The 26,802-nt window shown below is 38.4% G+C and overlaps 1 protein-coding gene across 1 annotated transcript in view; it reads left to right on the plus strand.

The window, feature by feature from the left end:
* Window positions 1-26,802, plus strand: part of LOC124620103 (beta-galactosidase-1-like protein 2) — a 144,106-nt gene that overhangs the window by 24,757 nt on the left and 92,547 nt on the right. Inside the window, exons 2-3 of the mRNA XM_047146772.1 lie at window positions 16,967-17,168; window positions 21,986-22,171. Coding sequence (XP_047002728.1) covers window positions 16,967-17,168; window positions 21,986-22,171 — 388 coding nt within the window. The remainder of the gene's footprint in view (window positions 1-16,966; window positions 17,169-21,985; window positions 22,172-26,802) is intronic.

Genomic DNA, 26,802 nt, shown 5'->3' on the forward strand with positions numbered 1-26,802 from the left:
TTTATTGTTTACTCTTACACCAGAAGGACCGTACCCGTCAGTCTGACCGATGAGCGTTGTTTAACATTTAATAAATAGCGTACATTTTAATTTATGGACTTTGTTTTTCATGACTTGGTGGTTTGCAATTTCTGTAAAAGACAAATTTCTATTATAAAAAATGAGCGAATTATAAACATTTTTACCTTAAGGGATCGCAGCTGGTCACTCTGACCGTTGAGATATATTTTACGTTTCGTGTCTGTAAAGGTGCAACAATGGATTTTTTTCATTTGCTTAGATTATTTTATTTCATTTCTGTGATCTCGTTCCGTCACCCTCTTCACATTGTAATTTATTTAGTGGAAGAGTGGGCATGCTTTAGTTGCTGTTCTCTCTCAATACGTTGTCCTTTGTGGAAGTTTCGCGCACTTCCTCATCATTATGGCGCGCCAGTGTTTTCTTTCGGATGGAGAATTAGTGAATTACATTAACACTTTACCAGAAGAAGATTCTGAAGGAGAAGGATTTTAGAATGTGATGATTTGGATGATAAAATTGACAAAGGTTACAAAGATGACGTGGAATATCAGCCCCAAAATATGGCGAATCATCAGAATCAGAAGATGAATATTCAAAACCTGTTCAACGACATACGAGTAACCCAGTGCTTACACGTTCGATTCCAGTGACATCACAAATTCGTACTCGCAGCCGAGCATCTCAGCATCCGGAAGTGCATACGGAACTGTGTGTACTCGAATTGCACCAGAGCATGGTCCTGCAAGATTGGGGCGTCACAACGTTTTTTCGTTGCCTGGGCTAACGCATAACCCTAAGAAACTTATAGTCGCAGGCAGTTACTTGAGTACGTGGTGAATGTTGGTAGACAATAATATTCTACAGAACATGAAAAACTTCACAGAAACTAGAGTGCGAGAACTTCTCCAAGATGACACATGGGTACTTGATAATGCCGAATTTGAAGCTGCCATAGCTAAAATGTATACACATGGAGTTTATGGATGAAAGTATTTCACCCTGAAACTCCTGTTGTGGCAAGTGTGGGACCGGCATTTTTTCTCGCACTATGGGAAGAAATAAGTTCATAGAAGTCATGCGATATTTAAGATTCGATGACAAGCACACACGTGCCGAAAGACTAAAGACCTTCGCAACAGCGACCCCAGCCCCGAATTCATTTGTAGCCAACTGTATCCAGAACTATAAACCAGGTGCATTTATAACCATAGATGAGCAGCTCTGTCCATGCAAACCTCGGGCCGCTATATACAATACTAGACAAATTTGATTTGAAGTTCTGGCTTGCAGCAGATACTAGTAACAAGTATATGGTGAATGGATTTCCTTACTTGGGTAAACAAAGTGAAAGACCAACTAACATGCCTGTTCCAGAGCCTACTGTTACATGTCTCGTGCAACCTTAAACTTCGAAAGGAAGAAATCTAACATGTTACAGGTTCTTCACAGTCAAACATCTTACAGAGCAGCTGAAGCGGGAGAACGCAACCATGGTGGGTACACTAAAGGAAACCCGAAGAGAAGTTCCTCCAGCAACAAAGTCTACTGCCGTATCTTTGTATGATACTATTTTATACAAATCTGTTGACACAACAATTACTTTCTATCAGGGGTAGACCAAGAAAAATTTTCTTCTATTGAGCACAATGCACCAGTCAATTGCAATGGATCAACAAGCACAAAAGAAACTCCTTGAAACTGTGAGTTTCTATAATTCTATTAAATTCTGAGTTGATATTCTGGACCAGATGTCTCGTCTGTACACTGTCAAGTTTGGCTGCCGAAATGGCCTATATATGTGTTTTTCATCGTCGTAGAGTTCCTTATTTACTTTGCTGGAATCAACGCCTGGATCCTTTACAGAAAGACAACAGGAGAAAAAGCTAGCTGGCGATTGTTTCTTTTTCAAATTAGCATAGGAACTCTCCTCTGTGTCTGTACCATCAAGGAAAGGACCGGTTCATACATTAATTGTGACCACTGAAATACGTAAGGTGCCGTACCAGTACAGAAGGCCTGCCAAATAGGAGGATGCAAAAGTTCGAACAAAACTAAAACTGTGTGTGTGCAGTGCAAGAAATTGATTAGTCGTCCATGTGCTGGAAGTGTTCCGTATGTTTGTGCAAATTTGTTTGACAAAGATGGTGGCTTTGACTGAAAAATTGTCATAGAGAAAAAAAAAATGTTATTTTCTCGTTATCGCTACAGCAATTTGTGTCATTTTTTCTTTATTTTTTCGTACTCAGTATGTGTTGATGACCTGTTTGGAGCTTTGTCCGAGTACAAGTCACACAGATAAAAAATGTTATTGTATAATTATATGTTTATTTGCATTTGTAAGTTAAGTTTAATTTTATTTTGTATTTACAATATATTCTTTCGTTTTTTTGTGTGTGAAATCTTATGGGACTTAACTGCTAAGGTCATCAGTCCCTAAGCTTACACACTACTTAACCTAAATTATCCTAAGGACAAACACACACACCCATGCCCGAGGGAGGACTCGAACCTCCGCCGGGACCAGCCGCACAGTCCATGACTGCAGCGCCTGAGACCGTTCGGCTAATACCGCGCGGCATATATTCTTTACTTCGATCTTTTTTATTTAATTAAATATACTTTCTACAGAAATTTTTAAGCGTAACACATTGGTACGATAAGTATAATTCACTACTTACCTATAAAGGCGCTGTACTGAAGTAACTTAAGAAGTACAACTGAAAACAAAGAAGAAAAACTTTACCTGTCAAATAACTAATAGCAATCCTTCTAGGTAGTTCGCTAATGCTGGTCCTCTTAGTGCAAGACATGCGGAAGATAATCACTGCATACTATCTAGCAATAACAAGACTTAACAGATATGATACTCGAATGGTTCAAATGACTCTGAGCACTATGGGACTTGACGTCTGAGGTCATCAGTCCACTAGACTTAGAACTACTTAAACCTAATTAACATAAGGACATCACACACATCAATGCCCGAGGCAGGATTCGAACCTGCGACCGTAGCAGCAGCGCAGTTCCACACTGAAGCGCCTAGAACCGCTCGGTCACAGCAGTCGGCAGAGATGATACTGAGCTACCCTGATGTATGTACAACTGTCATGATGTACGTAACAGAATTTACAGTTTTTGCAAAAACTGAGCGTCTATTTTCAAGCTAAAAATGTTTAAAAAATAACCTCTGGTTCCTGGGCTTCACAGACAAAATTGGTTTTTCGAAGAAATCACCTTTTTGCCAGTGACTATAATGATTTATTTTCTTGATACTGTTAATGGCAGAAAGATGATGTACTCCAAGTAACTTACTAAATACTTGCTTTCTACACTGGTTAAATACGGGTTACCTGAATAGGTGAAAGCAGTGCATATGGTCATAGGATTGTTTGTCTGAAGAGTGGGCTGAACAGAAATTTTGAAAAATCTTAACTAGTAGAACTCAGAGCAAGACATTTTACATCTCATAAGAACGTGCTGTAAGAGACGACGATCTGAGGGTGATTGGATGCAGATGTGCGAGTCAGGGGAGGGGGTGTTAGAAGAAGGAGAGGGAAGGCCCCTTTTAGGAAGTTACCCCGGGTCTCCCATGACGGTAGTTGCCCACATGGTATTATACACACAATATAACTTCGTAATTTCATGGGGGATGTAACGAATGTAGGTATGTTATCGCTTCCTAGCATGTGGCCTGCTGTTGGAAGGAGCAGACAACGCAGTGGAACGAACACTGCATTCGGCTTGCCTACTTCAATGTAAAGCTGCTACGGCGCGCTGTTTTGATTGGTAGCTAACGTATATAAAGGTGGGAAAGATCCGTGCGGACCCACAGTCATCGTACATCTCCCAGAAAAGTGCCACATTATATTGTGCATATAAGCTAACGGAAAAAAATCGCAACACCAAAAAATAATTATTGTAGAGCAATGAAATTTCAGGGATGCATATGACTAGGTAGCATATTTAAGATCACAGATCATTGCAAGATCACAGGATACCGTAAGTGCGTGATAAGCCATTGAAAATGGGAAATGTTGGTGCATTAATAGCTGGCGTAACCACCAGAATGTTGAATGCAAGCATGTAAACATGAATGAATTGTGTTGTACAGGTGCCAGATGCGAGTTTTTGGGATGGAGTTCCATGCCTATTACACTTGGTCGGTCAATACAGGAACAGTAAATCCTTTTTGTGGATGACGCTTGCATTGTCGGCCGATGATGGCCCGTATGCGTTCGATTGGAGACAGATCTCACGATCGAGCAGGCCAAGGCAACACGTCGACGCTCTGTAGAGCTTGTTGAGTTACAATAGCGGTGTGTGGGAGAGCGTTATCCTGATGAAAACACCCCCTGGAATACCGTTCCTCAATGGCAGCACAACAGGTCGAATCACCAGACTGACGTACAGATTTACAATCAGGATGCGTGGGATAACCACGAGACTTCTCCTGGTATTATATGAAATCACACTGCAGACCTTACCTTCCGATGTTGGTCCAATGTATGTAGCACACAGACAGGCTGATTGCAGGCCCTCAAACGGTCTCCTAACCAACTGAGCAGCCATCACATCCTATACACATACAATTCTCCAGTGACAGAGAAAGGCTTTCCATTCTCCTTAGAATCGTAGAACGTAATACTTCACCAGTAACGCTATGCTCTTCATCTTGACTCTCGAGAGGTTCATCGTCAATGTTTCCACTACAATCATTGTCTTTATGGATGTCAACGAAACCCAAAAATCTTTTGAGTGATTTTCCATCACCATCAATATATCTTGTAGCTAAACTCAGTTGAGCGACGTGCGCTATATCCGCAGTCTTATCGAAGATTATGCTGTAATAACGAGAATCTTTGATTTCCTCCAGTACTCTCGATAAAATCACTGTTTCACAGCATGAAATAATTTCATTATACGTTGTTTTATTTATGTAAGGGGCGTTCACTTTAGTCGTCTCACAGCGACGTTTTAGTTGTAAGTCTCCAGTGTCAATTCTAAATCTTAGAAGAGTTGTAAAGTTTCCCTCGTTACTCGCTATACTTTAATGACCATTTTCGTTCTCTAATGGACTCCCATCATCTCTATGCCTCTGCTGAGGAATATTTTGCATTCCATGAAACATGATGGTTTTTATTATAGGTACAAGATGACCTCTGTTTTCCCTAATGCTTTCCATTTTCTGCCTAGACAATTGATTTATAACCTACAGTTCGCGGTTGTCTCGTGTCGCCAAAAATAATTTTGCATCTGTTGACGCTCCAACGTGGTACTTGAGTTGAGAGTGGGTCTCAAGGTCACCTTCTTTGCCAATGCGTTTGTCAAACTTTGTTAGTGGTTCAGTCACAAGTTTCTTGGCGTTAATGAATTTCTTCCTCCAACCATTTTATTATTCAGAAAAATTGAACAGTTAATGCAAAGAAGTCCCTTTTTAACCGGTGAGAACACCAGCCATGGATACTGTTCAAAGTGATTATCATCTACTTGTCTGGGTTCAACTTACCCCCTCTTGTTGTGCTCGGAAGTAGGAAAGATATAACCTTTTTCAGATATCTTTGGAGCTGTGGGAAGCTTGTGATTTATGTCATCACTAAAATATTTCTTGACGCTAATGTATCCAAATAATTCGCAATATCCATGGGATTAAAGGAATCAGTCAATGAATTTTGTTGTTGGAGTTTCGACAAAGTGCTGAGCTCTGCTTATAATCTGGTGATGTTTTTGCAGATGAATGGCTTACCGGAATCTTCAGACGTTTCTACTTTTCTTTTTCTTATTACATAACGATCCATTTTATTATATCGTTGCGAGGCAGGTAAATTAGATGCCAATTATTCTCGAATAAACACTTTATTCACACTGTAAAATGCAACACTAGTACACTTAGCACTAAAACACACATGGTCAGTCCGCAACTCGTGGTCGTGCGGTAGCGTTCTCGCTTCCCACGCCCGGGTTCCCGGGTTCAATTCCCGGTGGGGTCAGGGATTTTCTCTGCCTCGTGATGACTGGTGTTGTGTGCTGTCCTTAGGTTAGTTAGGTTTAAGTAGTTCTAAGTTCTAGGGGACTGATGACCATAGATGTTAAGTCCCATAGTGCTCAGAGCCATTTGATTTTTGAACACATGGTCACACTACACGTATTTATAATATCATTAAGCACAACACTGACTGAAGTCCGCGGTAATGGCACAGTTATGTTAGACTATGGTAATAGCCAATAATCGCAGTTGTTCACTTTTTATCACTTCCAGGTTATCGCGACGATTGTAGTTTTCAAACTGACTACCTGGCAGCGACTGGCAGCGACTCTGGTTCCCTTACATATGTGGCTCGGTTGTTTTGAGAACATTCACTGCCAGAATGTTCGCTTCCAGACTTTTATGGAGTGCGAATAGCGAGTTTCCAATGATGACATTGACATCATCTGGCAATTTATGTGTGTGAAACTTTTATTGGCGATTCCGTTCCTTTCTAGTGCATTCAATAGAGGGCCTATACAGTAACATTGCGTTTTTAGGAATCTTCTCGAAAGTCACTGTTATCGGAGATATACACATCAATAGTTTCCCATACCTAACTCATATTACGAGTTGTTGTTGTTGTTGTTGTGGTCTTCAGTCCTGAGACTGATTTGATGCAGCTCTCCATGCTGCTCTATACTGTGCAAGCTTCTTCATCTCCCAGTATTTACTGCAACCTACATCCTTCTGAATTTGCTTAGTGTATTCATCTCTTGGTTTCCCTCTACGAGTTCTACCCTCCACGCTGCCCTCCAATGCTAAACTTGTGATCCCTCGATGCCTCAGAACATGTCCTACCAACCGATCCCTTCTTCTGGTCGAGTTGTGCCACAAACTCCTCTCCTCCTCAATTCTACTCAATACCTTCTCATTAGTTACATGATCTACCCATCTAATCTTCAGCATTCTTCTGTAGCACCACATTTCGAAAGCTTCTATACTCTTCTTGTCCAAACTATTTATCGTCCATGTTTAACTTCCATACATGGCTACATTCCATACAAATACTTTCAGAAACGATTTCCTGACACTTAAATCTATACTCGATGTTAATAAATTCCTCTTCTTCAGCAACGCTTTCCTTGCCATTGCCAGTCTACATTTTATATCCTCTCTACTTCAACCATCATCAGTTATTTTGCTACCCAAATAGCAAAACTCCTTTACTACTTTAGTGTCTCATTTCCTAATCTAATTCCCTCAGTATCACCAGACTTAATTCGACTACATTCCATGATCCTCGTTTTGCTTTTGTTGATGTTCATCTCATATCCTCCTTTCAAAACACTGTCCATTCCGTTCAACTGCTCTTCCAAGTCCTTTGCTGTCTCTGATAGAATTACAATGTCATCGGCAAACCTCAAGGTTTTTATTTCTTCTCCATGGATTTTAATACCTACTCCGAATTTTTCTTTTGTTTCCTTTACTGCTTGCTCAATATACAGATTGAATAACATCGGGGATAAGCTACAACCATGTCTCACTCTCTTCCCAGCCACTGCTTCCTTTTCCTCGTCTCTTATAACTGCCATCTGCTTTCTGTACAAATTGTAAATAGCCTTTCGCTCCCTGTATTTTACCCCTGCCACCTTTAGAATTTGAAAGAGAGTATTTCAGTCAACATTGTCAAAAGCTTTCTCTAAGTCTACAAATGTTAGAAACGTAGGTTTGCCTTTCCTTAATCATTCTTCTAAGAAAAGGCATAAGGGCAGTATTACCTCACGTGTTCCAACATTTCTACGGAATCCAAACTGATTTTTCCCGAGGTCAACTTCTACCAGTTTTTCTATTCATCTGCAAAGAATTTGCGTTAGTATTTTGCAGCTGTGACTTATTAAACTGATAGTTCGGTAATTTTCACATCTGTCAACACCTTTTTTTTTGGGATTGGAATTATTATATTCTTCTTGAAGTCTGAGGGTATTTCCCTGTCTCATACATCTTGTTCGCAAGGTGGTAGAGTTTTGTCATGACTGGCTCTCCCAAGGCCGTCAGTAGTTCTAATGGAATGTTTTCTACTCCCAGGGCCTTGTTTCGACTCAGGTCTTTCAGTGCTCTGTCAAACTTTTGGCGCAGTATCGTATCTCCCATTTCATCTTCATCTACACTCTCTTCCATTTCCATAATACTGTCCTCAAGTACATCGCCCTTGTATAGACCCTCTATATACTCCTTCCACCTTTCTGCTTTCCCTTCTTTGCTTAGAACTGGGTTTCCATCTGAGCTCTTGATATTCATACAAGCGGTTCTCTTTTCTCCAAAGGTCTCTTTAATTTTCCTGTAGGCAGTATCTATCTTACCCCTAGTGAGATAAGCCTCTACATCCTTACATTTCTCCTCTAGCCATTCCTGCTTAGCGGTTTTGCGCTTTCTGTTGATCTCATTTTTGAGACGTTTGTATTCCTTTTTGCCTGCTTCATTTCCTGCATTTTTATATTTTCTCCTTTCATCAATTAAATTCAATATTTCTTCTGTTACCCAAGGATTTCTACCAGCCCTCATCTTTTTACCTACTTGATCGTTTGCTGCCTGCACTACTTCATCCCTCAGAGCTACCCATTCTTCTTCTACTGTATTTGCTTCCCCCATTCCTGTACATTGTTCCCTTATGCTCTCCCTGAAACTCTCTACAACCTCTGGTTTAGTCAGTTTATCAAGGTCCCATCTCCTTAAATTACCACCTTTTTGTAGTTTCTTCAGTTTTAATCTACAGTTCATAACCAATAGATTGTGGTCAGAGTCCACATCATCCCCTGGAAATGTCTTACAATTTAAAACCTGGTTCCTAAATCTCTGTCTTACCATTATATAATCTATCTGATACCTTTTAGTATCTCCAGGGTTCTTCCATGTATGCAACCTTCTTTCATGATTCCCTAGCCAAGTGTTAGCTATGATTAATTTATGCTCTGTGCAAAATTCTACCAGACGGCTTCCTCTTTCATTCCTTACTCCCAATCCATATTCACCTACTATGTTTCCTTCTCTCCCTTTTCCTACTCTCGAATTCCAGTCACCCATGACTATTAAATTTTCATCTCCCTCCACTACCTGAATAATTTCTTTTATCTCATCATACATTTCATCAATTTCTTCATCATCTACAGAGCTAGTTGGCATATAAATTTGTACTACTGTAGTAGGCATGGGCTTCGTGTCTATCTTGGCCACAATAATGCGTTCACTATGCTGTTTGTAGTAACTTACCCGCACTCTTATTTTTTTATTCATTATTAAACCTACTCCTGCATTACCCCTATTTGATTTTGTATTTATAATCTTGTATTCACCTGACCAAAAGTCTTGTTCCTCCTGCCACTGAACTTCACTAATTCCCACTATATCTAACTTTAACCTATCCATTTCCCTTTTAAAATTTTCTGACCTACCTGCCCAATTAAGGGATCTGACATTCCACACTCTGATCCGTAGAAGGCCAGTTGTCTTTCTCCTGATAACGACGTCCTCCTGAGTAGTCCCCAACCGGAGATCCGAATGGGGGACTATTTTACCTCCGGAATACTTTACCCAAGAGGACGCCATCATCGAGTTAGGTATGGGAAACCATTGAGAAATTACTATGAATTGCTATTATTAATACTTCACAGTCAACTGATCACTCTCACTCTTGACTAATCTTCACACTTGCACTTGACAACAAGGACTTTTACTTAGTCATTCTTCAATCTTAACATTTCTGCTTCTGTATATAAACTAGCTTCCTATTCGGTGAATAGTCCGTATATATAATGCTACATATCGAAGGTTGTCTGTGCAAGAAAACAGTAGAATATACGCGACATTTCTCGAAAAAATGCCAGACAGAATAATGTCACGAAATATGTTAGCTATGTATGTGCCAGACCGATACGTATAAAATTCGATGATGAGCGTGCTACATAGAAAAGTACAACTACTCAATAATTCAATTCAGTCGAGTCTACTGATGAAAGAAACAAACGAATAGCATGCGGGCTGACTGGTGGGGGCAGTGCAGGTGGAAATGTGGGCAACCCCGCAAGGGGTGCGGGAGGGGGGTGCCCTGCAAGCCCACCATATGTGTTCACCACTGGGTCTTAGGCATAAATTAGTCTTACCTGCTATTCCGTTGTGAAATGTATGAGGGAGATTATTATGCTTGGCTAACTTGAATACAAGCTCACGCAGCTCTTCAAGAGTAAGTCCAAGAAACTGAGCTTTTATTTTCGTCAGACACTGCACAAGTTCTCTTTCCTGCTCCTCATTAACAATACATATACAACATCCCATTTTTTACGCCGGGTTCTCCCTTCTTTTCTTAACGTGACACTCCAGTGTTGTTTGGGTCATGTGACATTGCCCTTTTGCATCCCATAGAGCTATTCACAGCAGCCTGAACTGGTTCTTCCATGAATACATTGCACAACTGTCGCCTTCGGTCTTCCTTTCATATGTTCTTATCATTCTGAAGCAGAGAACTGCAAAAAGGATCCATCAGAATAAATAAAATGTAATCACATATGAAGTAGGGCAGAATGCAATACTACCCATTAGACCACACCCATTTTCCGCCACAAGCATCATTTTTACAGTTTTGAGGTCTTGACAGCAAACGTAATTCAAATATTTTAAGGAATGTATGGGAATAAGAATCTCATAAGGTACACTTCAGGCAGTGCCAAAAATAACACAAACACATGAAAGGAATGGTGACAAACTGTTGTGTGGCAGGAGACAGCCATGTGATGTCAATGTACTGAAAGATTCATACAGATTGCACCACTTACTGTGGAGATAAGAGCTATATCCTGTTCTGCCCCACTACCCCTTTTGCTCCACCTTCATTAAGAAGAACTGTCTCTAAAGGAATGTTTCTATAAATAGAATGACTCTGCCCATCTCTAGCCAACATTACTTGACATAATCGCTATGAAAGATGTGTGAGAACTGATGTTTTCTCATGTAAGCTTGCACTTTCAACCAGCTGTGTGCTGATGGCTTAATTTCTTAAATGGCTCTTGTATATACCAATATACAAAAGTGGAGATAAGTGACTGACCTCTAATTGTAGATCGATCTTACTCCTTTCATAGTTCTCAGAGATGTTTGAGAATGTAGCATGCAACGAGATACAGGGCCACATTAGCAAATGAAACAACAGAAAAAAGATTAAATTCAGATTGGACATGCCATAAGGTTCATTGATTGGTATACTACTGTTCTTGGTCTAAAAAAATGATTTACCAGGGACACTGTTGGACTCTTAAAAAGCTGTAGTATTTTCTGGTGACACTAGTATATTGATAACCAGCCCAAACACATTGATTCCAGAGACTGTCAGCAGAATAATAGACAGGGTTTACAACTAGTTCACAGCCAGCAGCAGACTTAACCTTGTGAAAACTCATATTATACAGTTTCATATATGGAGTTCCTGGCCAGTCAGATGAATAATAAATTGAAGTGGAACACGCATGTGGATAAGTTTACCAAAAAGCTCATTTCTGCCCACTTTACACTCAAAAATCTCTCTCACTGTGTTGACCTATATGCAGGATTGCTAACATACTATGCATAGGCCCACTGTCACTCACTTCTGGATTATGTTATAACTTGTTGTTAATACACTTTATGGAAGTACTGTAGTCAGCAGTGGTTGTTCTATCTGCTAGCAAATAATTTGACATGATCCACATCCCTAAAAGGTTCTCTGTCATGGTGGAACTTATGGAACATGATGTGTTGATGAACATCCAGATTTCCACAACCGAAAATCAATGATGGATCTCAAACAAAATGACCTCTTCCATTCCAATCATCATGGATTCTGAAAACATCAGGTAGTTCTATTTTACAGATTTCAACTCTTTGTCATTGCCACTATCACTATTATCTATGTCATCATCTTTACATTGGTGCAAGAATTGAACTAGAGCAGTGCTCCAAGATCCTCTTTTGTAAAGGAGCACTTAAATGTGGTGTGTCTGAACACTAACTTTATCTCAGCAGAAACAAGTTTCCAAGCCTGAGTCTAAAACGTTGTCTGGATTGTTCTACAAACATTTATCTAAATGGAATTTGTTTTGCTTTCATTTGTAAACGGATTATTGACACTGAAGTATCTGTTAGCATTTTGAATGTTCCAATTAGCACTTCCCTCCAGATCTTCCGATATGCTACTGCAAGCTCTAAAAGTAGTGTCAGCAGCATACTTGTGTAACATTCATTCACTGATATTTTCTTTCTGGAATATAGAGTGATATTACTATATATCTAAAATCATTGACCACATGCAAGGAGACAGGTAAAAGTAGACAGAACATAGCTTTACAGATAGATATAAGGATGCAAGAACATAGCACAGAAGAATGAAACAAGGAAGTTGGCACTACACGTATTTGAACCATGCCCTCACTAAGTGCACAACTCACAAAGAGTGCTAGTCTCCTTGGGGGCAACACATTCATCAACAAATGATACAGTTTTATATATTCCAATCCTTGAGTAAATTCAAATAATATGCAACAACAACTTAAAACGTACCGTGGTTCAGTTCATATCCTGACGTAACATACTACACTGCATAATCACAGAATCATCAAATTAATAAAATACAAATTAAATCATATTACAAAACACAACATGGGATCTACATATCATTTAACAGATAAAAACAAATCTCTGAGATACAAATGTTTGTCCGTCACTTTTGTTGTCTTATGGTTGCTCACTACTTTATCTGGTGGTTTTGTTACCCTAGCTAAAACATGCTGTTGTACATTTTATTTCACAGTACCATACCATACATAATTCTACATTTATTACTTAGTGTCACTCTCCCCTGTAATTTAACTGACAAATCAATATTGAATTTCTTTTCAAAAGAAGTAAACATTCCTTTGATAAAAAGAAGCACAAGCATTATCAATATCACCACAGATGAATTTAATCAATTTTTAGTCAAGGCAGCAAACCCCAGTACCACTCCAACTTCTGATCAGAATATTTCCAGTTCAATGTATGCTCCTTATCTAGATCACATTTCTGGCAATCAGTTTCTTCAAAAATGTGCAAACACTGTGACAATTTTCAAGTAGACACAAATACAAGTATGTGAGATGGTTAAATCAATAGCAAAGCTTAGAAATTCAAAATCTGAGAACATTTATGACTTAGCAAATTTTGTGATGAAAAAATAGTGGATCTCATATCAAACCCTTTCGTACACTAATAAAATGGATGTATGAAAGAGGCCATTTTCCTGTGTGTCTAAAAAGAACAGTTGTCAACCCCGTTCACAAAAAGGCTAACAGGTCAACAATGGAATATTCAGGATGGAAAGTAACAATATTATGAAAATTATAGTTTACAGTTTATAATATTTATGAATGATCCTCCCAGTAACATGCCCTGTAAATCTGTACTTTATGCTGATGACACAACATTCGTTAGTAAACCTCCTGCAGAAAAAACTTAAAAAGTGCTATCAGTCACATAATTTTCATACAGTGTTGCCTTCTAAAGATTAAAGAAAACTTAAACAAGCACGGGGATGCTGTATACCAACATAAAACTAGGAAAATAAAACAGACACATATGCCCACAACCAGATTAAAGAAAACACAGTCTAGTTACGAAAACCTGGGCACAAAATTACTTAATATTTTACTGTGCATGTGCACCATGTTCCATGTAATAACTTTAAAACAAAACTGAAAAATGATTGAAAGAAAAGGCTTTCTACAACATTTCAGAACTTCAAAACTGTGATAAATATGACCTGAGATACTAAATTATTTCTAACTGAAAACTATGTTGCATTTACCTTAGTATGTCATTAGCTTATTTATACGTCCATGTATTATTTTCTACTTGCTGTAAAATTAAGAAATTATTCTCTAATGTATATTTTATGCACCTTGTATGATTATTAGTGTGTATACTGTAACTATGCCAACAAAATGTAATTATATAACATATGTAAACTCCCTATGATGACACTGATTGCATAAAAATTCTCAATGATGGATCAAAATAAATAAATAAGTAATTAAATAAATAGAAGCCTTTTTTTTTTCAAAACAAGAAAATATTATATATCTTCCTCTCCCTTCCTTACTTGAATGATAGAATCTTCAGCTTCTACATATTCATTACATAAATTATCTGCCTCATCACTTTCCTTATTCATACAAGTCACATCTAGATTTTCAACATTTTTTTCTGTTATCAAATTTATCATTTCCCTCAAAATTTGTTCCAGCACAAAATTATTCTGCTAAAAATGTAGCAACAACACCCTAATTCAAATACGAACCAACCTCCTCCACCTTGTAGCCCCTATTTCTTCTGGTCTTATCAGTTAAAATTTATTTCTGTGATTGACATGTTGGAAAAAGCCAAAGTTCAAAACCAATGAAAGCTGAGAACATTAAAAAAAAAATTCACTCCATGCGTAAGTCTCTGACATGAAATAAAATAACAGGTGTGTCTCTCACATCCTGGGATCTGAGTGATGTATTCATCTCCTTAACTCTCCCCAGCCTGTCCGTCTCTTCCTCAAGAAAGGAACAAATGTACTCCTAGTCATTAAATTTGCAATGCATGGAGGGATTCAAAATAACTAAATTTTACTTATTGTGTGTATACACTACAGTAGAAAAATAGTTGATAAATTTTGTAGCTGATGTGAGGATACATAGTGGGCAAAATTTAATACACAGAGATTACACTTCAGGCAGCAGCAACAATGGCTCTAACCTGGGTGAATACAGAGCCAAACTAAGCTTGGGAGGCAGATATGACTACATCATTCCACATTCATGCACCTCTGCACCAGAGTACATCAATTACAATGGTTGGTGAGTGGTGACATGTAAGTTTCTCAGCAACATGTGGCCAAATGTTTTCAGTGAGGAAAAGATCCGCAGAACATGCATGGCAGGACAACAGGCAAACACCACCAGTATGGAAGTAGGTCAGGACAACATGGGTCTTGTGTTATCTCATTGAAAGATAACATTATGGAGGCCATGAAATACAACACAACCACTGGCCTTAACATGCTGTTCAAATCACTGGCTTCACAAACCAGAGCTGATGCTGTTGTTTACTGAGTGAATCCCATATTCCCATTATAGGCGCTGTGTCCATATGATGATGACGGTGATTGCAGTTTGGCAACATTCAGTCTTCTCAGATCCTCCACATACAGATGTGTCATTTGTGATACTGAATGCACAACAGGCAACTCATATGAAAAGATGACATGATATCACTCCTTTGTCCAGTGTTGACATTGACTTTACCAACGTTATTATCATTATGGCTCCTACTTTTACAGTATTCAATCTCAGCTCAGTACTTTTGAAATACTGAATTTAAAAATTCAACATTAGGAAACAAACCACACCAAAAAAAGATAGATTTGATTCTTATAGAGATTAGTTTACATACATAGGAAATATTACTCTGAACTTACACAAAGAGTGTATCAATTTCAATGAAATTTGGCTGAGTAACATTTGGGACATAAAGTCTAATATTTCACATAGTACATTTAATTAAATTACACACATCTGTTTATTTATCATCATGCCTCCCATGTGTTGCTTTGGTTCTTGCACAGAAATATCAGGTAGCAGTGGTCTTAGTTGCTTCAAGATTGCCATTTACCTTTCAGATTAACTTTTTCACTTCATTATCTTAAAATAGTAAGTGCCTTACAAAACACACTGTCATCCAATTTGAATCACTGAAACACTTTGATTTGACTGACAGTTTTATTCTTTCCTGGGAGCACTTTTTGTAGAATCTCTGTGAAGATAATTTTTTGCTGTCGTATTACAAATATGATCAACTGACTCTATTTATTTTTGATAATTTTGTTTTTGTGATTTAGGACCAAAAATTTTGGTGGTGCATATATCACCATGGTACCTTTGGAAGGTATTAAAACTGGTGGTAAATGGATTTCCCACTTCCCTTTTGTATGCTGTTATGTGTTGCCAGTACATATAAAAAAGAAGTGTTTTCTGTTTTTCTTTCATGTTTTCTTTTACTTTATTTAAAAAAATATTTGTTACTGATATTGAAGTTTACTTACCACAATGTGAAAATAAGCCTTGAAACTTTATCATGCAATAAAGGTATGAGCTGCTAAAAGGTCACAATAATGTATATTGCAGAAGTGAAAAATGTTTTCAGATAACAGTAATAATCCCACAACAAATAGAAACTGATTGTTGTAGCAGTTTTCACACACATGTTGCAGAGAACTACCATAAGCTGTCAGGCATAGACAGAGGCGGTAAAATGTATCCCCAAAGCTTTCGGACACCTCTAAGTTGGTGGTAAATATGCTTCCCAGTGACCACAAATAACACATTAATTTTGTGGTAAGTATATTTCCCAAGTCTCTTCCAGAGACTACATTGGTGGTCACCATACTTTCTAATAACCATTAAAACACCATTGTTTGGTGGGATATATACTTACCACAGTCCGGAAGGCTATATTCTGCAACAAGCAGAAACTACAGCTAATGCAGCAGACTGCCACTAGATGCCAGGAGTGTACAGAAGTGGTACAATGCTTAATGCTGTAAAAAATCACATTTAGTGGGAAGTATATCCCCCCCAAGACCTGCAAAAGGGGTAAGCAAATAAAACCTAAAGATAAAACATTAAGAACTCTTATCTGTGATGCGATTATGGCACTCCCAATAATTATGTGGCTTGATGAGCTTCAGTGGAACACTGAGATGGTTGGCAGGTTAGAAATAATCAAATTCTATCCCAGAAAATTCATAATGATATTTTTTAACAGAATGTAAAAATTAATAACAGAAATTTTCAGATGTAAGTATTGTAGCAGTAACAAGTACCCTTTATTTGATATTTTATTGATATACTAACTGAGCAATATTTACACTTATATCAGATGAAGAGCTGCAGCCAGTTCTCCAGTACTACCAAGGCTCATCAATAGATTCTGGGCTTGTGGCAGATGCTGATGGCTTCCACCTGAACAACAAGAACCTCACTATATTCAGTGGTGCACTACACTATTTCCGAGTGCATCCTTCTTACTGGGAAGACAGAATAGCCAAAATTAGTGCTATGGGACTGGTTGCTGTTGAAACGTAAGTTTATTTCTAAGTGGTTTCTCTGTCTAACTTACATATGTCAGGAGAATACTGGTTTTCATCTTTTGAGTAGAATGTGTTATTTTGTGTATCAGGATCCACCATTTAAATTATTATGGAAGATAGTTGTAACACTGGCTTCTCCATAAGGTGCCTACTAGGTACAACAAAAAAAAAAAAATAAAATAAAATAAAATAAAATAAAAGCCCCCCCAAAAAAAAGCAAACCTGTTGTGGACCAATATTAAACCAGAAAGAGTGGAACAAACACACAAATAACATTCAGTTTTGGTATAGTAGATGTAACATAATTGCAGACAGATTCAGTCTGGTGGAACATGAAATATGTTCAACTTGGTTCTGTACTTGGTATACTCCTCCAAAAAAGAAAGGAGGTTAGGGCTTATTATCTCATCTAGAGCAAGATGGTAGTAAATGAACAATTCAGTTGTTTTTTTATGTACATATATGATTGTTCTTAGGCTTCAAATGATTGTCAACAAAGAAATGTGTAATGTTGAGTGCTGACATAACTACATTAATCTGATGCTGAAGCTACACCATGCAGACAAAATTGCTAAACTACTAATTATTTGTAGTAAACTGTATAGCTGCACTTTTACCAGAAAACTCATATTGTGAAAGTTAAAGTCAGCAGTAATTAGCAGTAGATATCAGAATTGAAATTAATGGGCACAAACTAAATAATTAATTCACTCACTCATTCAGTGTGTTACATAGGTCCAAACAAGAAGTGATATGGAATGAGTCAATATAAACATTAATATAAGGCAAAGACATCATAGAAACTTAATGTATACTGTACTAATAATAAACTATTGCTATACTGCTTAGTGATATTCATGCTAACATCACTTAAATTTACTCAAGTAAATTAGTAAGAAAGCTTCTGTTTTTAGAAAAGCGACTGCTTCCTCATTTTTAATATATAGCTTCTGTTTGTCTGGTATTTGTTGCTTAAAAATCCCCAATATTGGTGGTCTATTATGGAAACTCAAATTTAGTGCAGACTTCAATGTGAGATGATTATAATATTTTCCACAATGAAACTTTGTCTTGAAACCTGACAGAAAATCCAAAGAGAGTCTGGCCATATTGAAGTATGCTAGTGGCAGGACACAATCGATGCCTTCTCTGCACGATAGCAATGGAAATACTGTTAATGACAGTGCTACTAAAAGAGAGTTGCTAAACATAGCCTTCTAAAATTCCTTCACTAAAGAAGATTAAGTAAATATTCCAGAATTGAAATCAAGAACAGCTACCAACATGAGTAACTTAGAAGTAGATGTCCTTGGATTAATGAAGCAACTTAAATAACTTAATTAAAGCAAGTCTTCCAGTCCAGACTATATACTAATTTGGTTCCTTTCAGAGTATGCTGATGCAATAGGTCAATACTTGACAATCATACGCAAACACTCACTCAATGACGGATCTGTATCCAAAGACTATAAAGTTGCACTGGTCTCATCAATATTCAAGAAAGGTAATAGGAGCAATCCACTAAATTACAGGCCCATATAATTAACATTGATATGTAGCAGGATTTTGAAACATGTATTGAGTTCAAACATTGTGAATTACATCAAAGAGAATGATCTATTGACATACCATCAACACAAATTTACAAAACATCATTCTTATGAAACACAAGTAGCTCTTTATTCACATGAATTGTTGAGTGCTATTGACAAGTGTCTTCAAGTTGATTCTGTATTTGTAGATTTCCAGAAGGTTTTTAACATTGTGCTTCACAAGCAGCTTGTAATCAAATCACGTGATTATGGAATATCATCTCAGTTATGTGACTGGGTTCATGATTTCCTGTTAGGAGGTCACAGTTTGTAGTAACTGAAGGAAAGTAATTGAGTAAAACAGAAGTGATTTCTGGCATTTGCTGTCTTAGGTTGTTGGCAGATGATTCTGTCCATTATTGTCTAGTAAAGTCATCAGAAGATCAAAACAAAATGTTCATCATAATAAAATAAGGCAAATCAGAGCTCACACAGACAGATAAAGGTATTTGTTTTATGCGTGCACTGTTTGAGAATGAAATAATAGAGAATTATTGCGAATGTGGTTCAATGAATTCTCTGGTAGGTACGTAAATTTGATTTGCAGAGTATCCATGTAGATGTAGGTGAATGTATTAACTAATCAAAGCAGTTTCTTGCAATGTCTCACAAAAGTTTTATATTTTTGTATGACCTAGGTTTGTGGTTGCAAGCCCATTTTCCAGTACACAGCTGGTCCCGAAAGTGGCAAACAAGCAAAGATAAACACAATAGGTATCTATGTTATTATCTGTTTATGAATGAAGGCACCAGGGTTTCCCTCCTATTTTGAAGTCGTAACATTATCTAAAAGACATGAATAATTGAAGCGAGTCTACTCATTCAACATAAATGTGGTGATAAAAACCACTGTTTTTCATTTTTTTAATTTCTAATATTTCTTTGCACCTTTTCCTTCTGTGTGCAGGACTTCTTCATATAGCTTCTTCATATATCATCTATTTGTGATTCTGATTTAAGTAAAGTTCAGCAAAGGATGAATCTGGCTTCTTTAATCACCAACTTCTATGGTTTTCTCTGAGCATGGTAGAGAGTGACCACCCAGTCTGTCCTACATAGCAGGGCTCACACTCTTCGCAGATGAACTTATAAACCCCATGTTTCATAATGGCAGGTTGTTTATTTTTTGAACTGAAGAAAGAGCTAACAAATATCTGTTGGACATACAAACCCACAAAAAAACACTCTGTCTTTAAAATGTTGCTTCTCCTGTTTGAAATTACACATGAAAGGTAAAATGCCCTATTTCCTTTTTGATCCACCTATGTTGTTTCCGATGAGATCTGAATTCTCAAAATACTTTCTGCTTGTATTGGAGTAGTTTCATGTTTTGTGTGGTATGCATGGTAAAAGTGTCAGGGTCATTTCATAACTATCTTCGAATATTGTCATGTTTTCCTCTTATGTCTCTCATGACAAATTTCCATCTTAAATTCCATTTTGTATTGCCCTGAACTGTTTGTCTAAAATTTGGAGAAACTTCAAAATAAATAGTCTGCATACAGACTGAGACATGTTTTCTGTAGATTTAGTGTAAGACTATGAGCACCATGATTCTTTATCTTTGTCTCTGCTTGTTTTTACTTTACCACTTTTTCTGGAAATAACCAAGAAGAAATATTTCTTTGGCTTTATTCGTCCAATATTCCGGATTCTAAGATCGAGGTTCTGTTGGTCTTCAGGAGATACATTGTTTTAGCAGCTCCAGGACCAGCATTCTGAAATTTGAAAAACAAATTTCTTGTTCATTTGACATACAATAATGAAACATTGTAAATAAAATTCATGGTTTGTATTAGTAGATATCACAATATGGAGGCAAATGATGGAACAAATTTTACTGAATTAATGAACTATGACTGTATGTCATGCATGATGATACCCATCTTGCTTCTAATGATTTTAGCACACTTTTACCCATACTTTGTCACCAGCTGAACTAATATATGACTTTCCAGAGTTAAATTTTATCTTTTTTCACTCTTGTTGGCATATCTCTAAAAAAATTTCTTTTGATGCCTTATTTCCACATATTTTCTTTGCCTTTAAATGTCTGTGAGGACCATAAGAATAGATGCTTCATAGGGAGTTATTTTGTTCAACAGATACATATAGCAAAAACTGTTTCAACTCCTGTAATATTTACCGCTTATTATTACTGGTCAACAAGCATAAAGGAAAGTGATATTTTTAAGCATACCAGATGGTAAAACTGCACGTAACACATCATCTATTCATTTATAGCCTTTTCCAGTACCCATATATTATAGCAGATACATTAGATTTAATTATTAGTATATTATAGAGAAGTAGATTTTGGCAGTTATTTTTGTTTTTTAATTTACATTCTGATTCTTTCTGCATTACTGTATGGCACATTTGTGGTGTGACATATTGTACAACATAAAAATCAAAGATTTTGTTTTATAAAGAGAGAGTAATTCATTCAGTTAGTTTGCAAGCTCCTTTAGGTGAATATTTGGCTGTGACACATGAATGACCTTTAGTTTTAATGTAAGCAAATTGAATGAAAGATAGTAGTATTTAAAAAGGTTTCATCATTCACATGCCACATGCTGCCCGTTATTTTTGTTGCTGTTTGCTAGAATCTCACAGTTCTAGTTGTATTGTTAGGATTGAGAAAAGGCAAGAGGTTTATGTTGGTAGATTGCTTTGAGAAATGTTAATAACTATCAGCGAGCTGCAGCTCACAAGTAAACTTATGTGGGTAAGAGCCAAAAACTGACAGAATGTTTTCCCAACTCTTCAGGAAATAATTTACCTCTTGTACAATAACTCACGTAAAATTCTGTTAAACACATATAAATTCTGAGAGTGGAGTAGTTGCTAAAAGTATCCAGCAGGGTTTGAAATTCAATTGACAGTATTGTGTCACCTGACCTCATGGTTTCCTCAAAGCACTGAAAATGATGGTCCTACATGTATTTACTGTCTGGATTTCAGTCAGCCTCATCCTGGTTGGACAATGAAAAATATACCACTTGCTAAGCTCATAACACATCTCGCAGCTCCTTATTAAAACAGACAAATTTTTTGAAATCTCAGATATTCATTTATACAGTTCATGGGACCACTTTTAAATTGTATGTGCTTGCATTTTAACCTTTCTGTTATTCACTTTATTTTTGCTATATACATATGTCACATTTTCTTACTGTGAGATTTAGATTATCTAATTATCAGTATGCTTTTCAGATATGTACCCTGGAACTTACATGAGCCTGAAGAAGGTGTTTACGACTTTGGAGATGGAGACAGAGAATTCTCTCCATTTTTGGATCTGGATTTATTTATTCAAAAGGTTTATGAAGCTAATCTTCTTTTGCTGATACGGCCTGGACCATACATTTGTGCAGAATGGGAATTTGGTGGATTGCCAAGGTACAAATATTACAAAGTAGAGGACAAAAATGTTTCTGCATTATGATTATCTGTAGATAATGAAAATTGTGCACTTTTATGATTTAACTGTATCAAGACTGTGAAAACTTTGTGTTGGACATTTATGAAAAGTCAAACTGGCAGTAAGACTATAAATCAAATGCATTTCATTACATTTTCAGGAATGTACCTGCACAGAAAGCAGAAAACATAGCCCATAGGTTAACACAAACCTGTTAGAGGAATAAATATTCCTACATTTAATTTATAGGCATGTTCACCCACTAAAGGAATAGGATTTTATGCATTTCATCTGCCATCTGCAGGTACCATTACTTGATATTCAATATGCCACTAAACCATTTCGAATGACGAGACCAAATGGATCACTTGAATATAAAACAAATTAATTATTTATGAAAAATCCAGGATGCAACATATTTAAGTACATGAAGACAGATCACTACTTGCCAACTAACCTGGAAAATCAATTTATATTCAATTTAAAAAAAATTTTCTTCTTCAGAAGTGCTTTTCTTGCTAATGCCAATTTGCATTTTATAAATTCTCTGCATTAGGTCAACACCAGTTATTTTGCTACTGTTAATGTCTCATTTTCTAGTATAATTCTGTCAGCATCAACTGCTTTAATTCTGTTACATAGTGCCACCTCATTTTATTTTTGTTGATGTTCATCTTATAATTGCTTTCCAAGAAACTGTTAATTTTTTTCAACTGCTCTTTCAATTCATCTGCTGTCTCTTCCTGAATTACACCTTCATCAGCAAACCAAAAAACATTTATTTCTTCTTGCTGGATTTTAACTCCCTTTCCAGACCTCCCCTTGGTTTTCTGTACTGCTTACTCATTGTACAGACTGAATAATATTGGGGAGATACTGCTGCCCTCTCTCACTCCATTCTTGACTGCTGCTTCCCTTTCATGTCCTTTGACTCTCAGAACTGGAGTCTGTATGAGTAGCAGCTAGATTTAAGTTTTTGTTCCATGTATTTTATCTCTGCCAACTTCAGAATTTCAAATGGTTTATTCTAGTCCACATTATTAAAAGTTTTCTCTGAGCCAATAAATGCTATAAATATAGATTCATCTTTCTTCACTCTATCACCTTCTTGGTTATCTCTGTTAGCCCCTAATTGGAAAAATCACACCCAGTGTTATTATAGCAAATTATAATAGAGTTGTAGCTTCATATTTTAATCTTGTAGTTACTAGTTTTACTTCTCTCATCTAGCAGCATCAGCCCCGCTAATCATTCCTCTTTTTCTTTCCACTCTGATCTATACAGCATAGTAATTGCATTCCGTCCTTCAAGACAGAGGGTTAATTGTTTCACACTCATCATTATCTCAACTATATCTCATCACAATGAACATTCTTCTATATGTAACATACCTTTGTAATCTCAGAAAACCTTAACTCTGCAATCTCCTCCCCTCCAGCAGCTGTATGAAATTCTTGTCATTCCTGAGCTGTGCTACATCACAGAAATGTGGATCAGAGTCTTTGCTGCAGGTGGGGTCAATGCAATTTTACATGCACCAGTCAGCAGTGTAATGCTACATATGCAGACTCCCTGATCTGGGATGTGATGGTTCAGCTGGCTCCCAATCCTGAGGACCTCACTGCAGTGTTGAAACTCCATAATCCCTCATTGGAAGAGATTCTCCGCATTTCCCACTCATTTAAAATTGCCCAGGCAGCTAACGAGCGTCTCACGGCACGGCCGCAAGTAGAGGTGATCGATGCGTCTCTGTGGGTTCCACCTTCGCGATGTAGACACGGCCTGGCCAGCAAAGGCCAGGGCCATTGGGACTCCTCTGTGTCTGATGTCTCTATGGCATCAGAGACTCCGGTTGCCCCTTGCCGAAAGTTATGCAGCCAACTTCCATCTTGCACACAGTGCTTTACCACACGCTCTTGAGCTGATTGCCCCCACCACTGGAAAACGTGCACACTGTGTGAGAAGGAGGGCCACATCTGATCTGTTTGTCGTAGTCACTCAACTCACTCCTGTCCTGCCCCTACTGGGCCTCAGGACACAGTATGTGCTCTGCAGTCGGTCGTCCCACTGGAGGACCCATCAGCATGGAAGTTATTCCTCACGCTCTGCCTTTTTACTGAGGATGTCAGTTTTCAGGTTGACACTGGGGCCACCATCTCCCTGATTAATATTGTGACGTGTACTCACCTGGGCTCCCCTGCATTGTCACCTCCTTCTCGGCGTTTGGTCACCTATGGTGACAGTTCCAATCCCCTTCATGGGCAGTTCGCCCTCCAGGTGACATACAAACTTATTCTCCGGCTCCTTACCCTATTTGCTGTCAACCATCCATCAGCTTCGAATATTTTTGGCCTGGGTGTGTTTCAACTGTTTGACTTTTCCATTTCTGATGAAGTTAAGGTCATTTCAAGAGCTGTTCCTTTTCAGGACTTGGACGATCTGTGCTCGGCTTTTGCATCATTGTTTGCAATGGATATCGTGTGTGCCTTACATTTTCAGGCAAACATCATGTTTTGGTCGGATGCACAGCCTCGCTTTTTCTAGGCCAGACCCATTCCAGTGGCCTTAAGGCCAGTAGTCAAGAAGGAACTTGATTGGCTCCAGGCTGCTGGCGTCCTAGAGCCTGTGACGTACAGTGCTTGGGTGACACGATTGGTGTCCATAAAGAAACCCAATGGGTCCCTTCAGCTGTGTGGGTCTTTGGCACTACTGTCAATGCTCAGTCCTTAGTAGACACTTACCCCATTCCCTGAGAGGAAGACCTTCTTGCCAAGCTTCTGGGAGCGAGTACTTTTCTAAGATTGACCTGGCTGAGGCATATCACCAGTTAAGCTTGGATGCCGATTCCCAGAACATAATGGTTATCAACACACCTTTCAGATTATACAAGTACAAGCACCTTCTATTTGGTGTCTCTTCAGTGCCAACAATTTTCCAGCAGTTTCTGGAGCAGCTTAACCAGTCTATCCCGCCTGCATGAATTATCTGCATGACATCTTGGTACTGGGTGTTCCCACGAGGAACATTTGCACAACCTCAGTGCCTTATATCACGATCTGAAATGTGCAGGTTTACACTGTTGACTGGACAAGTGTTGTTTTTTTCAACCAGAAGTGGAATACTTAGGCCACTGGCTTATCAAAGATGGCCATTCGCCCTTCGGATTGTAATGTCACTGCCATTGAGGCCCTTCCTCGTCCCAAGGACTTATCTGAACTCCAGGTGTTTTTGGACAAAGTTACTTATTACTGAAAGTTCTTACCCCAAGCTGCCTCTGCTGCTCAACCCCTCAATTACTTGCGTCATAAAGGGGTGACTTTTGATTGGACTACTGCCTGTGACCAGGCTTCTTGTCTTTAGACAATGCTGAAGTCTGCCCCTTGCCTTACTCCCTTCCCTCCAGACTGCTCCATGGTTGTGGCAGCTGATGCGTCGGCAAATGTCACTGGGGCAGTACTCACACATTGGAATACCAATGGCTCAGAACAGCCCATTGCTTATGCATCTAAGATGTTAACCCCTCCGCAACAGAACTACCAGATTGAAAAGGAGGCCCTGGCAATAGTGATCACCATCCAAAAATTTCACATCTATCTCTTTGGGGCAAAGTTCACCCTCCTGATGGACCATAAACCCTTAGTTACCCTTTTTGGACACCACTCTCACCTTCCAGGGAGGACGGCTCAACGTCTCCAGCACTGGGCGTTATTTTTACGGAATTACACTTACACTATCTGGTATAAACCACCCACCCACCACGCTAATGCGGACGCTTTGTCACGTCTCCCAGCAGTCCCCGATCCTGCATTTGACCAACAGGAGGTCCTCTGCTTTCACATTGATTCCACCTGCCTGGATGTGCTAGACGGTCTGCCTCTTATGGCTGCTTACGTTGCCACAGCTACACACTGAGACCCTATCTTGTGGCAGGTTCTCTGCTACGTGGTCCACAGTTGGTGCTCCTATATTACTCCTCGGATGCGGATCCACTTCAGCCTCTGGCACCACCTGTCCACAGACTCTTTCTCCATGGTTGATGATGTCCTTCTGTTGGCCACGGAGTCAGATACCCATCAGGTGGTCATCCCTCTGGATTTTCAACATCACGTGGTCAGTTTGTCACACCGCAAGCAATGGGGTATGTCCCGCATGAAAGTTTTGGCTCACTGGCCCGTGGGTGCACTGTGTGCATGTGCCTGGTGAGGCATGCCCCCCTCAGTCATTCTGTGGTGTGCGTACTGTAAGACCTTCAGTACACACACCATCAGATTATTTGACTTGTTGCTCTAACGAAGTAGGTGAGTGTCAGCAATATGTCTCGTGGTCTTATCGTGGCGTGTTTATCTTCTGCCGTTAGGTCAGACGATAGAAATGCCACTTGCACACTTAGAGTAGCAGATTGACGGTGACCAACTTTAAACAGAACTTGATTAATTTTCACAAATATTTATTAAAATAAATACAAGTATAAAAATTACTTAACTTGGTTCTGGATGCTATTTACAATTGACAATATGAAGTTCCTTTGGTATTGGTACATTAATCTTATTCTCACATATATCTCTGATACTTGACAAAAGTGTCTACGCATTTATCTTCATGGCTATGT

Source organism: Schistocerca americana, chromosome 6 (assembly GCF_021461395.2).
Source record: "Schistocerca americana isolate TAMUIC-IGC-003095 chromosome 6, iqSchAmer2.1, whole genome shotgun sequence".
Taxonomy (NCBI): Eukaryota; Metazoa; Arthropoda; class Insecta; order Orthoptera; family Acrididae; genus Schistocerca; species Schistocerca americana.